The sequence below is a fragment of the Plectropomus leopardus genome, chromosome 1 (assembly GCF_026936395.1).
Source record: "Plectropomus leopardus strain MGB_pleo_1.0 chromosome 1, ASM2693639v1, whole genome shotgun sequence".
Lineage (NCBI taxonomy): Eukaryota > Metazoa > Chordata > Actinopteri > Perciformes > Serranidae > Plectropomus > Plectropomus leopardus.
Genome location: NC_142176.1, coordinates 35449281 through 35463237, shown reverse-complemented (window position 1 = coordinate 35463237; position 13957 = coordinate 35449281). Strand labels below are relative to the sequence as shown.

The window sequence follows — 13957 nt, the reverse complement described above, 5'->3', positions numbered from 1 at the left end:
ATGTCCGCCAATTGGGAAAACAATGAGCTCCTCACCCTCCAAGCAGAAGACTGCATTAGCTACAAAATAACAGAGATGGTAAATGATTGTTATTGCCATATAATGTCATTGTTATTGTTTATTGAATATATGTCACAATCGAGGCTGATGCTGTTGTGTTAAATATGACACCAGTCACGCCTCTTTTTATTCCACAATGCCAGCATGCTGTCTAAAATCACACAGTATAGGGCCATGGTTCTGTGTAAACATGCATAGAGCATTAAGAAGGAACTTTGTAGTGGCCCTATAGTGCTGTCTCTGTGTAAAAGGGCCTAAAGTAATAAAAAATCACCACCATATATTTAGAAAGTTGAATGATCTGACATGGCTCTGTGGGAGATAAGGAGATGACTCGATCACATCTTACACCCGAGATTCATGTCTGTGACCAGAAAAGGTTGTGGGCTAAAACAAAACATACTGTGAGGGGGGGTTACAAGGAGCACTGACTTGCCCCGAAGCGAGACACATAACCGTTCGACTGGAGCTGTTAAGAGGTCAACAGAGGATGATGCACGGGACAGCTCCCAGTGTGAATGTGTGCAAACGTATATTATGGACATGGAGCAGTGTGAGGCTGAAAAGCAGCCTGGTGTTCAGTCATCCTTACTTAAAGTGAATAAATGTTAAAGGAGGAGAAGCCTATTACATGAAAGGAGGCTGACTTTTGAGGAAACACACAGCACACATGAGAAACAGTATGGTAAATAATATATTTGAAGCACGGTAAATATACCTTTAAAGTTTTGCCTCTGTTTTATTAAAGGGACAGTTCAACCCAAACAAAAAAACAAAACAAAAAAAAACAACATAGTTTTTGCTCTTACTTGTAGTGCTACTTATCAATTTAGATTGTTTTGGGGCGAGTTGCCGAACCTTGGACATATCAACCGTAGAGATGTCTGCTTTCTCTCAAATATTATCGATCCAGCACTTTGCTTTTCAGTTTCATGTGGGAACTATTTTCTTTGTGCTGAACCATACCCATCAACACAACGAGTAGATGCACAGTTCCCTTTGAGCAGTGATAACAGTTGGCAGGTGTAGTTTAATAGAAAGAAAATAGTGCCAACATGAAACTGCTCACACCAACGTCTGTGGATTATCTTGAGTAACCAGTACATGATGTCTGGAAAGAGTTGCTGCTGTTAAGTCTTTCAAATGTATATTTTTGGCACTTTGAACACCACAAGTGTATCTAGTTCCATTATACTGGAGAGAAGGCAGACATCTCTCCAGCACTCTGCAACTCACACCAAAACAATTCAGACTGATAAATACAGGTAAAAGACAAAAATATACATTTTTGATTTTGGGGGTGAACTGCTTTTTTAAAGATAATTAAAAACCGTGTTCCCTCACCCTGGTCTTTTTGTACATCTTGTTCTTGAGGTAACTGAAGGTCCGGCTGACTTTCGTCACACTCTTTCCTTCAGTGTCACTCCGCAGAGGGCCGGGTTCCTCTTCTGATATACTGGTAAACACACATAAACACAAACACATTTAATTTTATCCTTGAACAGCTGCATTCACAAAGCTCACCTGTTAACACATTCTAAAAATGTTTTTTTTACAGCACTATAAAGGTTCCATAGAGAACCACTGCAGCTTACAATAAGCTCTCCATAGTTTCTTTATAGGAATTTAAAGGTCCCAGCTGCAGTAAATACCTAAAGAACTTTTTTTTCTGGTAATGGTGTGTGTGCACAGTTGGACTGACCTGTATGCTAGTGACCCAGAGGCGCTGGAAAACGACCTCATACCTGGAAAGAAAAGAGAGGGGGAAATCAGCACTAGGACACAGATTCAGGACTTGGTAAAAACAGGCGAGAAGTTTTTTTTAGTCACTGTTTTTGTCTTAGGTGGAAATTCTCCTTCCACCCTCTATTTCAGGCTGGGAAAATCTCTGTTTAGGTTTGACCACCACCAGGTCATCCTACTTTCTCTGAATATACATGGAGTGGATGAACTCACTGACCTCACAGCGTGTCGACACAGGACGCATTTCTCATGTCTCATGTGTGTCTGATGGAAAAGATATGTTTGTATTTTCTCAAAACAGATACAAGTCTGAGAATACTTTTACACGTCATGTCTATTGTGTTTGAAGCACGTAACTGCAGTGATTGTGTATTGGGAGTGCTGACAAAATGTGCGTGACCTGCAACTCAATTCTGTGCCTGCACACATCCAGTGCACACACACAGAAAGCACTGAGGCTGCTGCTCTACTGTGCTGCTCACATTACGTCTCCTGTATAGACACGCTGTAGAGAATCAGTCGTGTGAACAGAGTGTTATTGGTTCCAGTCCTGGCTGCAAAAATTGGGCAGAGAATTGAATAATCCATGCCCTCATGTCCTAAAACAGCTACCTTTAATGTCCTTGAGCAAGGTATTTAACATTTAGCTACTCTCATGGAAGCTGTGTAGAAGCCAAAAAACAAAATGACTCTGGCACTGATGAGGGTGACCAGCGCTGAGGCCAAAAGCTGAACTGCTGCCTTTTGATCCAGTGCCATTTATGGCTGCTAAATACTGGCTCCAAAAATCCCAGGCTACATCCCACCTTCTGAACTGTTAAAATACAAAGTCATTTTTTTCCTGCAAAAAATGATGGTCCCAATATCTGTTCACATTTATTTTATCTGTGTCTCACGTTGCAAAAAGCCATGATGGCTGTAGCTGGCTTGTGTTACCCCAGCTCCACCCATCCTCTATTAATCAAACTTGGATTTCCTTGCTTCAGAGACTGCCAAACTGTTGGTATTTTTCAATTCATCTCTGACCTAGTTTTTTTTTTTTTATCTGATTGTGCACGATATAAACTTGAATTACCACCTCCCAGTTGTATGCCTTTGCAAACAAGTCAAGATCCATCTACAGTTTATAATAATGTCTGTGAAAACATGGATGCTTCACACACATCTTCCCACCAGCAGCACAGAGCATCTGTACAACCAGCACAGTTTCAAGGTGGGCACCCACGATTAGTGTCACCAATTCAGTTTCTGACCAAATGTCTTCCTTTCTGTTCCTAAATTTATGGTGCTAAGTAATGGCGAGGAAAATGTTTTTCAATTCATCATTTATCTTATTTGACATTTATGTGAAATTTTGTCATAATTAGCCTATGAATTCTTCAGTCATGGCCAAAAGCATGTTTTGTGAGATCACAGTGACCTTTGCTTAAATCACCAAATTTTTATCAGTTCATCCTTAAGTCCAAGTGGACATTTGTGCCAAATTTGAGGAAAAACTCCCTCAAGGCGTTCTTGTGATATTGCGTCCAAGAGAACGAGATGTACACATGGTCACAGTGACCTTGACCTTTGACCACCAAAATCTAATTAGTTCATCACTGAGTCCAAGTAGTATGGAGCCAGATCAAGGCCAAAAGGTTTGTTAATTTCAATAAATAAATAAAATAAAATAAAAAAGCTTGTGATCTTGAATTTAAAACATTTTTTTCAACATTTTCAAGATAAAAATGAGTGTAAGAAATGTTAATTTTAATATAATTTTTAATATAATTTTGATTTAATTCTGATATTTAATTCTGAAATCATTCCTTATTTATTTTTGAATTTTCACTTATACATAATTTCATATTTGAGGTCTAATTTTTCCAGATGCAAATCTCTTTTTTTTGCTTTCAAATCTAATTTTTTTGGTTTCAGTTTTTTTTTCTTTCAGATTTTTTTTTATTTCAGATCTTCTTTTCACTTTCAGATAATATTTTTTTAACTCTTAAAGTTTTTGCCGTGAGCTGGCGTGGGGGCCTGGCATCGACTGAGAGGGGCGTGGGATTGTGAAAGACAGCGTAAGTAAGAAGGCTCAGGGACTTATTTTGAACATATTTTTTAATAATTCAAGATCATTTAAGAGTATGGGACATATGTACAGACAACCCAAAAATGTAATGCCTCCAGCCACACCTATTGCTAGCGTGGAGGCAAAATAAAAATAATTAAAACACATGATCAAAGCAACTGAAACTGTGGCCTTTGTCAAATAATCACCACTGCGTCTCTGCTTATTTGCTATCAGTTAAATGTAGGCATGCATCCTTGCTATGAAACAACTCAGCTTCCCTCCAGAAAACACATTTCTTCTCAATATTCTGACGTACAAGCAAATATGCAAATCACTGTTCGCGTGCTCTGCATCAGAAAGTCAAACCCAAAACAGGATAATGAGGGCAAAGTTTTGGCCTGACTGTGTTTCTAGCAACACAGTCAAGGAGACGGAGGACACTAATGGAAATATCTCACAGATAAGAAAAGGGACGGTTCAGTGTCTTTGACTAAAGGTGACAGACTAACATTTATCTGCGGGGAACATGCAGCATTCATGATTATTCTTTTTCCTCTTTCTCTTGTTTCATTTTTGCACAGAGACAAAACAAATACTCATCTAATTAAAGGTCAGCTAAATACTGGGCTGGGTAGGAGACAGGAGAGGTCAAGGTCTTATTTAGTGTCTTCTACAAGAATTATTATCATTATTCTAATTGCCCATTTAAACTGCAAGCAGCTTTATATCAGCAGTAATTAGTGGTTTCATTTTAAAAAGTTTGGTACAGCTGAACTTTTGGGCTTTATCACCCTTCAGCATCGAGGTGTGTTCAGGCTTAAGTGCATTTCTTTCAGTTATTGTTAAAGCATAAATACTACTGAGCACATTCACCCTCTGAGAAACTGTGAAAAATGAGAGGTTGCACATAAGTTAAGGCTGAATGTTTATGCATACTGTACTTTCTAAGAATATTCAATATAATCCGTTTTATGTGTATTTTGTGATGGAATATTTTAATTTGGCGTAACCAGTTTTCCTTCAGCTGACCTTGTCTAAATTTATTGTGTGTTTTCAGAAAGCTTTTTGACACCTCGAGAGGAGACATAAACATTGCATTGTGCTGGTACTTAGCCAACTATTAGCTCATTAACATTTGAGTGTGACAAAGACTATTAAGGCATTCCTTGATCAAAACAAAACTTTTGTTTGATTGCAGTGCCTATCACAATGTGAAATGGACTCTTCAGCAGGATGAGCCATCCTTACTTTGATATACACAGAATGAACAGTTAACTCTGGACTGCAGTCCTTTGAGGGAGACTCTAACAGGAACAACTACTGCTCTGACTTAATCACAGCTACAGTATGTTCTACTGCAGCTAAATCTACAGTAGATTACTTACTCAAGTTATCCTCATCATCGCTAGATGAGGAGTCTCCATAAATGAACTGAGACTTAGATTTGGTGAGGATGGGAGAAAGGCTGAAAGAGAAGGAAATTCGCCTCTTACGTCTCAGGCGTCCCACTGCTGGCGGGAGCAGGAGGGAAAAAAAGAACCAAAGCAGGAAGTGATCACTTATTAGAACCAAGAGCTTTGTAATAAATGTGAGGATGGGGGTTAGGAGGTAGAAATGTCAAGACAATGCAAAACTTTAATAACTGGCATATTAACTGGTGAAGAAATAAGGAAAGACCCATCATACTCTCACATGTGTTTCCACTTATTATGACTGATCAGACCTCCGCTCAGGTTGAAATTGGGTGGAGCTGTGCTGAAATTACGTCACCAAACTTAAAGGCAGAATGAGTAGGATTTTCCTCCACAACAATGTATAGACTCATACAAAAGTAATCCCTCTCAATCCTCACTTATGACCCATTTAAGTGTGTGGCGTTGTCTGTATCTGCACTGCCCTCTGCCTGTATATTCTTATTTGGGTATGGTCACACATGAGTGAAAATAACACTGATGAATTTTTGCTTCCCGTTCACTTCCATGTAATGTAAGCAAAGGGGCGAATAAAACATTCCCTTCCATCAGCAAAGCAAATTCACATCTTCACACTGCATGGAGTTCAACTTTAGTGAACTTTGACCAGCAAAGTCCAAGTCTCAACCAAAAGCGAAGAAGTACGTGTGTCTCACCAGTCAATATTGAATGATATTGGCAACAGAAATATAAACTGCCCAATATGATGCTGCTTGCTAGCAGTGAGTCAGGAGACATACACCTCATACATTTTTTTTTTTTTTTTAGCAAGCTACCTACCATTAGCTGGCAAGCTAGATTTTCCATGTGCGATGGTCATTCGCCTGCAGTAGCTCGTGTGTGACTGTACCCTTTTGCTGTGTTCCGGATGTTTCTGTGTGTCAGCCTTTGGACAGTGGTGTGTGACCCCTAGCCAATCATAGCGCACAGAGTAAGGGCGGGACTCTATAAAAATGTAGTGACCAGGCATGTGATAAGACCTAAAGAAAATTGAAATTCAATTCAGTTTTATTCAATCGCACTATACTGGCAGTGTAAACATATGTTTATATTGCCAAAGCAAGTATGAAATAAAACAGAAAACTGTATCTACAATGAGTTAAGATCTACTAGACATTTATTTATATAAATGTTAGTGCTGATTGGGTAAAACCTCTGACACACCCACAGAACAAGAGAAAACATACCCCAAAGCAACATCTCGCACTATGTCAAGGAACATGTTGTTCAACCAGAAAAAGGTAGAAAAACATTGCACACTGTTGTCATACAGAACGTGCCCCAAAGGCCAGATCATAAGCATGCATCCAAGAGGAGCCGTTGAACAGGGGAGGAGTTTACAAACCACAACCGAAAAATCCCTCTCATTCTGCCTTTAATGAACCAATAAGAATGATAAAGGTGTAATGTCTCCCATCCAAACAGATTAAACAAAATCAATGTAGCACAGCCAACACATGCCCACACACTCCAGGTCTAATTAGGCAACAGAGTGAAAACAGATGCGTGTGTGGACCACGGGTGTGTCAGGCCTTTAAATAATTGAGACAGTGGGTACTTCTGTATTAAACTACCTTTCTGCTGTATTTAACTAGCAAACTCAGCTTAGCTGCCTACAGAACATCAGCCCCAACAATATTTTTCCAATACTTTTTGGACCGATTATAAGAAAACACAGTAAAATCTAAATTTTGTGTTACTTTTCGTGTAAACATTACATTTCTTATTACACCCAAAAAATGTCTGTCTTCCTTCTGCACACTTTGGTCTCACCAGCTTACAAAAAATTGCTTGTGAAATACACTTTGAAATCCAGACTTATAGAGATTTACTACTTTATTGATTCATTTAGTATGCTTCACTTGCAAAATTGTTATACTATGATTTCAAAGTAGGATATTGGAATAGGCATTTATTGATTTAAAAAAAGGAAGACATTCAATGCCTTGATCTGTAACTGTGGTGTGATCACTGAGGGTAAAACAGAAAAGCAGCCTCACAACATGTCACTTACCATCAATGTCTCTCTGGCTGATGGCGAGCATGGATACAGACTTGGTGAGGGGCAGGGTCATGGGAGGACAGCTGTTTCGCAGAGGCCGATACCTCCTTGATTTCTGGGGCGAGAGACACAAGCTTGAGTCAAACGCACAGTGCATGACAACGTAACAAGAAAAGGGCGAGTAGAGCAGGCAGAGATGACGTGAAACCAAAAAAATTACCAGTCACTAAAGTGGAAACAGGAACGACAAGCTAAAAAGGGAAACTGCAAAGATGATTTGTGATGTTGTGTTCACAATTTGTTTTAAATTCAATGAGAGCGGATAGAAGCCGCCTGAGGAAAGTGATGTTTATTAATTCGTACTAATCCCCAAACTGACAAAGTTCCCCAGACTGCTTCTAAGTCTTGTTTACGTACAAGCTTTACAAATCCATTTTTCCTCTCATGTGTATTAGGCTGAGGATTTTTTGAGGCTCCCTCTGGGCCGCCTGCATGACAGTATGAAGATATGACATCTAAAGGACGAATGTAGTAATAGTGTGTGTGTGTGTGTGTGTGTGTGTGTGTGTGTGTGTGTGTGTGTGTGTGTGTGTGTGTGTGTGTGTGTGTGAGCTGACCGGGTCATGTAGTCTGCCACGGTCCTCCAGCTCCTCCTGCTCCTCTGTCAGAGAAACTAGGGAGCCCCTGTCATCACTGTCATGCCTGGGCATCCTTGAAGGCTCAAGGATTCGGGGCCCCTGAGTGGTGGGGCCCCTCAGCTCTTCCTGAACCCCGCTGAGCCCCTCCAGGCTGTAGCTGTGCAGACAAACAGAAGGCAAAGGTGACCGCAAAGAAGAAGAAACACTCACACTCCACCAGTCTCTCTGGACTATTCATCACAGATTTCTGTTTACACACAACTACTAACACAAACTAACACACAGACATGCACACATGCACCTGTTGACAGACACACAAACACACAGCTAGTCCTGCACAGTGTTTAGCCAGCTGAGTTATCACTGGGCTCCGGACCAGATTTACAGCTGAAGCAGCGGCAAATGTCTTCCAACATCAGCATCAGCATAGAGAGCTCCACAGCTGTGATTTACAAACCCAATTACATCGATCTATGACTGGAAATAAGAGGCCTTGGAAAATCCAATACAATGATTATGGAGAGGAAAACTACAGCTACATTTCAGGATGAGCTATGCTATGCGGGCTGCAGCTCTATCCGCCTCAGGACAGACTCTGTGATAGTTAAAGCTCCAGTTGTAAATCTCTCTTATCTCCAGCTCTCGGGGTTTGTATGGCACTCCATTATCCAGCAAATCATCAGTCCAACACGTTCAAACATCACTAACCTAAACTGGAGCAAAAGAATCATGACTTGGTGATTATCAGTGACCAGCGCAGAGCAGCACTCACCTATCCTCAGGGCTGTGAATGTAGATGACTATATCTGTCATATTAAGGCCTGCTTCCCTGCAAGGATTATTATATGCTATCCTACAGAGCCAAAAGGTCCTTGGTGCAGAAATATGAAAAACACCAGCAGCTGCTGCAGCTCTCTGCTGTAAGAAGCTACTGACTGACAGACTGACTGGGCAGGGAACTCACAAGAACACATGCACACACATGTGCATACGCCCACATAAACAGCAAATGCAAATTGAAACAGCATGTAAACACACCTTATTCAAAGAAGGTCACATGAAAAAACAAACATCCCACACACACAAAAGCACAATGTACCTTAGAGAACTAACTACTTGCACACCATGGCTGTGGGGAGCGTCAGGAGGGCACCGGCTGAGGTGTGAGTGTGAGGCGGAGGGGTTAGTGAGGGGAAGACTGGGGATGGAGATAAAGGAGAGAGATGGGAAGCAGGGATGGTAAAGTTACAGTGAAGCAGGTAGAGTAGGATGTGAAAAGGATGGAGTTACAAAGAGTGATGCTGCTCTGGCACAAGAGGACTGTTTCTGCTCCAACTATGTACAGTAGATTTCACTTTAGCAAGCATAAACACTGTAAATGGGTTCAAGTTCATTTCCTGCTGCAGTGCTGTGGCAATATCAATAGCACACAGGAAATAAACTTGAACCCAAGCAGTTCCCCAGAGTCAGAATAACCTACGTACTATTAACACTGTTTACAGCAGTGCAGTGGTAGCCACTGTTATCTTACACGTAAAAGAAGTGACCTAATGGTTAGAGCGGTGGTCTTTGACCATCAGGGCCATGTTTTAATTAGAGCCAGACAGGCAGGCTGATATTATTAACTAATAACATATTACAGAGGAACCAGATTAAACCAACTTGAAACATGGTGTCTACAGGCATCAGACACTTGAATTTAATGCTTTTTAAAGGTCCAGTGTGTTGGATTTAGTGGCATCTAGTGGTGAGGTTGCACAACTCAGGCTTCTCCTGTGTGCCAAGTGTGAAGGAGAATTATAGTGGCTGATGTGAAAATGTGAAGATGCCAAAACTTGATGGCCCTGTCTAGAGCCACTGTTTTTGTTTTTCATTGAGGCTGCTGTAGAAACAACAAAGCGGACTCTGTGGAAGAGGATTTGCTCGGTGCGTACATGAAATGCAAATCCACCTTTACCTTTAAGAACTTTTCAAATAAATTTTAACCAAAAAAAGGGGAACTTATAATTAGCCCTATGAATTAAAGGCTTTAATGCTCTTCAAACCATCCTCACACTCACACCTCAAATTTTGAATCAAATTTCAGACAGATTTTTTGGACAAATCATCTTTTTCTAATTCTAACATTGCAGATAAGTATAAAGATGAAAAGTATATATGCAGAGGTAGGTTTTATGTAGGGATCTGGTTATAAGATTGAGTTAGGTTGATCTACATTTTGACAACAGGTGAGAGCAAGTATAAAGTAAGAAGTCAGTATTAGGTTAAGTGCTAGGTGTAAAGATGTTACATCAGAAATGTGGACTTTCACACAGATGAGCTCGACTCATTTTGAAAAAAAAATTAAAATATGGGCAAATTAAATGAGATAAAATGCTTGTGGTAATTGGGAACCCACAAATTCAAATTTAAGACTATTTAATGACTTTTAAGATTAATATTTATAAAACTGTATTAAGACTTCTCAGGAACCTGCAGACACCCTGTTAAAATATTAAAAAAACACTTAATGGCATATCTGACCTTACATCTACTAAACCTGCTCTCTCCTACAGGCTCATTTCGGAACCAACGGAACCCACTGTCAGAAAGTACAGTGAAAATATTTGTCTACTTCTGCATTCAAATGGAAGTCTTGAGCTTGTGTTTATGACAGGTAAAGTGTTGAACATGAACTCTTCAACTCAGAGCTCATGAATACCAAAACAAAGAGGCGTCAATATGGACTCTTCTCCTAAACACGGTAAACATGACCCCTTTTGAATGCAGCATACACTATAATGTCCTTCTGGTCTCCGCCTAGGATCCTCCAACTTTTCCAGGACTTCACTAAAGTCATGCTGGAAGACCTTAAACCTAAATCAAATATGATGTTTTTGTCCAATACCAAAAAACTACACTTACACTTACTATCCCACACTTGCAACTGATATAATCAGCATCAACTGAGAATGGATGCTTATGCCAATTATGGCAGACCATAAGATCATTAGAAGTCCATGGCGGGGGTCTGGCTCAGCCTACAGAGCTGGAACATGTTCATTCACTCATTCAGTTGAGGATGAATGATACATGGTTCTTCTGAATATCTGACTTCACTTGCTTCAAAAGCAACAAAGCAACTCCTTTTGCATCTAGAATGATCCTACATAACACAAGCATATCTTCCATCCGGTTTTTACTGCTGTGGCACACTGTCTCCTCCAAAACTCCTCTGTACCTCTTACAGTCTTGAAAAATTCAATACAGGACCTTATTACACCAAAAAAATCTCTCTGTTCTCAATCTCTTGCCAATACAGTCCTCTGAGGCACAGGAGCCAAACACCCCTCTTTCTGTGTGGCTGCTTGTTATTACCATTGCAATACAAAACACCAGTGTGTCTCAGCCATCTATTTGCCACAGCATTTCTTGCACATTCCAACAGGGTGAAGAGAGAGCAACATTTTTCAGTGCAGTCGCCTGCAGCGATGGAGCACAATGCAGCAGCAGTTCAGCAAGCATACATTAAAAAAGTTGGGGGATCCACAAAGGCTACACCTACATGAATTTGCCATTGCACGTCACTTAGCAACAAGTCAATCTTAACATCGCATGAAATTATGAATGTGATTTATTAGTACCTTCTCCTGTGAAAGGTCGGCTTCCCCTCACCAGGGCTACGGATGGAGCTGAAGGTGATGGATAAGAGAGAGAAAGGAGGAGTGGTGGATGATAGGTGAGATGAGTCGGGATGGCAGGTCAATAAGAACATAATGAATGAATAGATGAACTCTTTTATTTGTTGATGGAACCATAATCTTTCTGGTAAGATGGATATGTATTGGCACCACTGTGTGTGTATAGAGCTCTGAGGCACAGGCCACCATATTTGAGGAGTGATAACAAAGGCCTTTCTTCTTCAGAAAAATGATCTTAGAGTAGCTGAACAATATTTTGGGAAATACGCTTATTTGCTTTCTTGCCAAGAGTTCGATGAGAAAATTGATACCACTTTCATATCTATCCATTTATCATGAAGCTGGAGTCAGGGGATGGTTAACTTAGCTTCGCACAAAGATGGTTAACAAGGGGAAACAGCTAGCTAGGTAGCTTGGCTCTGTCCGTTGGAAATGAAATTCATCTACCAGCACATCTAAAGATCACAAATTATGACAAAATGTACAAATGACAGGGGGTTAAATGCCTCTCTCTTGACCGAGGGCAATGATCTAATGGAGGTTCTCTCAGAGATGTTAGAACTCAGGGAAGTTACTGCATCGGCAAAAATAATCCCATGCATAACCCCTTTGCAAAACCATTAATGGCCATTTGCTATGGGATTAAAAGGACGGTTTAATAAAAAATATACATACTTTCCTATTTCCTGTGGTGCTATTATTTAATCCAGATTGATTTGGTGTGAGTTGTTGAGTGTTGGAGATAGCAGCCGTGGAGATGTTTGCCTTCTCTTGAATATAATAAAACTAGATGGCACTTGGCTTGTGGTGTTCAAAGTGCTAAAAAAAGACATTTGAAAAACTCAACTGCAGTGTCTCTGTCCAGAAATTATGACCTGGTTACTCAAAATAATCCACAAACCCTGCTATGAGCAGCTTCATGCAGGAATTACTTTCTTTCATGCAAACTACACCCACCAACTATATCATTGTGCAGAAGGAAACGTGCATCTACTCATGAACAAGAGGCTCATGACAACACCAGATGTAAACAGTTAAAACAAGCTAGCAGAAGATGCATGCCAAGAAAGTAAATAACTGAGTGAATAGCAGTAGAAAAAAATGTCCCACTTGAAAATGTTTACCAGCTAGTCCCATTATATTTCATGAAGGAACTATTTTCAATTTACTGAACTACAACCGTATCACTGTGCATGAGGAAGTGTTTATCTACTGCTAGCTCACCCTGTACCACCGAGCTAGCTAACGCTACTGCTCAGCCAAGGATGACTCCATTAATGTTTACATTTAACCCTGTCACAAACATGAACTTCCCGCCCATAAGTAAATGCACGTGTCCTTCTGCATCATGATACGGTTGTCATGATGTGTAGGTGTAGTTTAGTAGAAAGAAAATAGGTCTTACATGAAACTGCTCACAGCAGGGTCTGTGGATTATGTTTAGTAACTGAGTCATAATTTCTGGAAAGAGACATTGCTGTTGAGTTTTTCAAATGTATTTTTTTTTTAGTAGAGTGCCATGTAGTTCCATTATATTGGAGAGAAGACGGACATCTCTACAGCCAATATCTCCAAAACTCACTAATGAATAGCATACATGGTGAGAGGAAAAAGTTGGATTTTTGATTTTTTGGGTGAACTGTCCCTTTAACAAACAAGACGTGGACATGTTCATAATTAGGTTTTAGAAGTAGTTAAATTAGATTTTGTAACCCCTGGGTATCACTGGGCTAGCTGTTTCACCGTGTTTCCACCCTTTATACAAAACTGTTGGCTTTAGTTTTATTTTTTCCCACAGACACCATCTTCTCATCTAATGCACAGCAAGAAAACATTTCCCAAAATGTCAAACTCTTTTTTATTAAATGTCACTAAACAGTAGAGGGGGGAAATCAGGCAGAAACTAGTGCTGACACATGGTTGTCCAACTAATTACTCATATTGCATTCATTTTCCCACTGCTTTACCTGTATCAGACACTTCACAGAAATGTCACTGCAGTCTGTGTGCTTCACCCAGAATGCACTTTCAGCAGCAGGCGAACTTATATAAATGTTTTTTGCTAACATGCTCCTTATGCGCTCCAGGTGCCTCATGTTTATCTATAAAGAGCCCCTAAGGTAAAAAAAAGATGCTCCTTTCTCTCATTAGTAACACTGTAAAGAAAGATACAGATGAAAGCTTGGCAGTAATGGCTGTTTGCGCCCAACATGGATATCATAAAAATAGCAGCTGATGAAAGTCTGAAGCAGTTGTTTTTCGGTTTTCACTCCAACATCGTGGCACAGGCCTTTTATTGCCTGGCAACT

General features: G+C 40.2%; 1 protein-coding gene across 9 annotated transcripts in view; it reads right to left on the bottom strand.

Annotated features, from left to right (window-relative positions):
• The window catches only part of akap13a (A-kinase anchoring protein 13a), a 147965-nt gene that overhangs the window by 41759 nt on the left and 92249 nt on the right, over positions 1 to 13957 (bottom strand). For 7 of the 9 annotated variants that reach the window (XM_088080670.1, XM_088080668.1, XM_088080658.1 and 4 more), the window contains 6 exons: positions 11592 to 11639; positions 7948 to 8125; positions 7343 to 7445; positions 5242 to 5367; positions 1763 to 1805; positions 1405 to 1516 (listed from right to left, as the gene is read on the bottom strand). In XM_088080670.1, coding sequence (XP_087936796.1) covers positions 1405 to 1516; positions 1763 to 1805; positions 5242 to 5367; positions 7343 to 7445; positions 7948 to 8125; positions 11592 to 11639 — 610 coding nt within the window. The remainder of the gene's footprint in view (positions 1 to 1404; positions 1517 to 1762; positions 1806 to 5241; positions 5368 to 7342; positions 7446 to 7947; positions 8126 to 11591; positions 11640 to 13957) is intronic. The other 2 variants (XM_042483927.2, XM_042483966.2) reach the window with 1 other exon arrangement.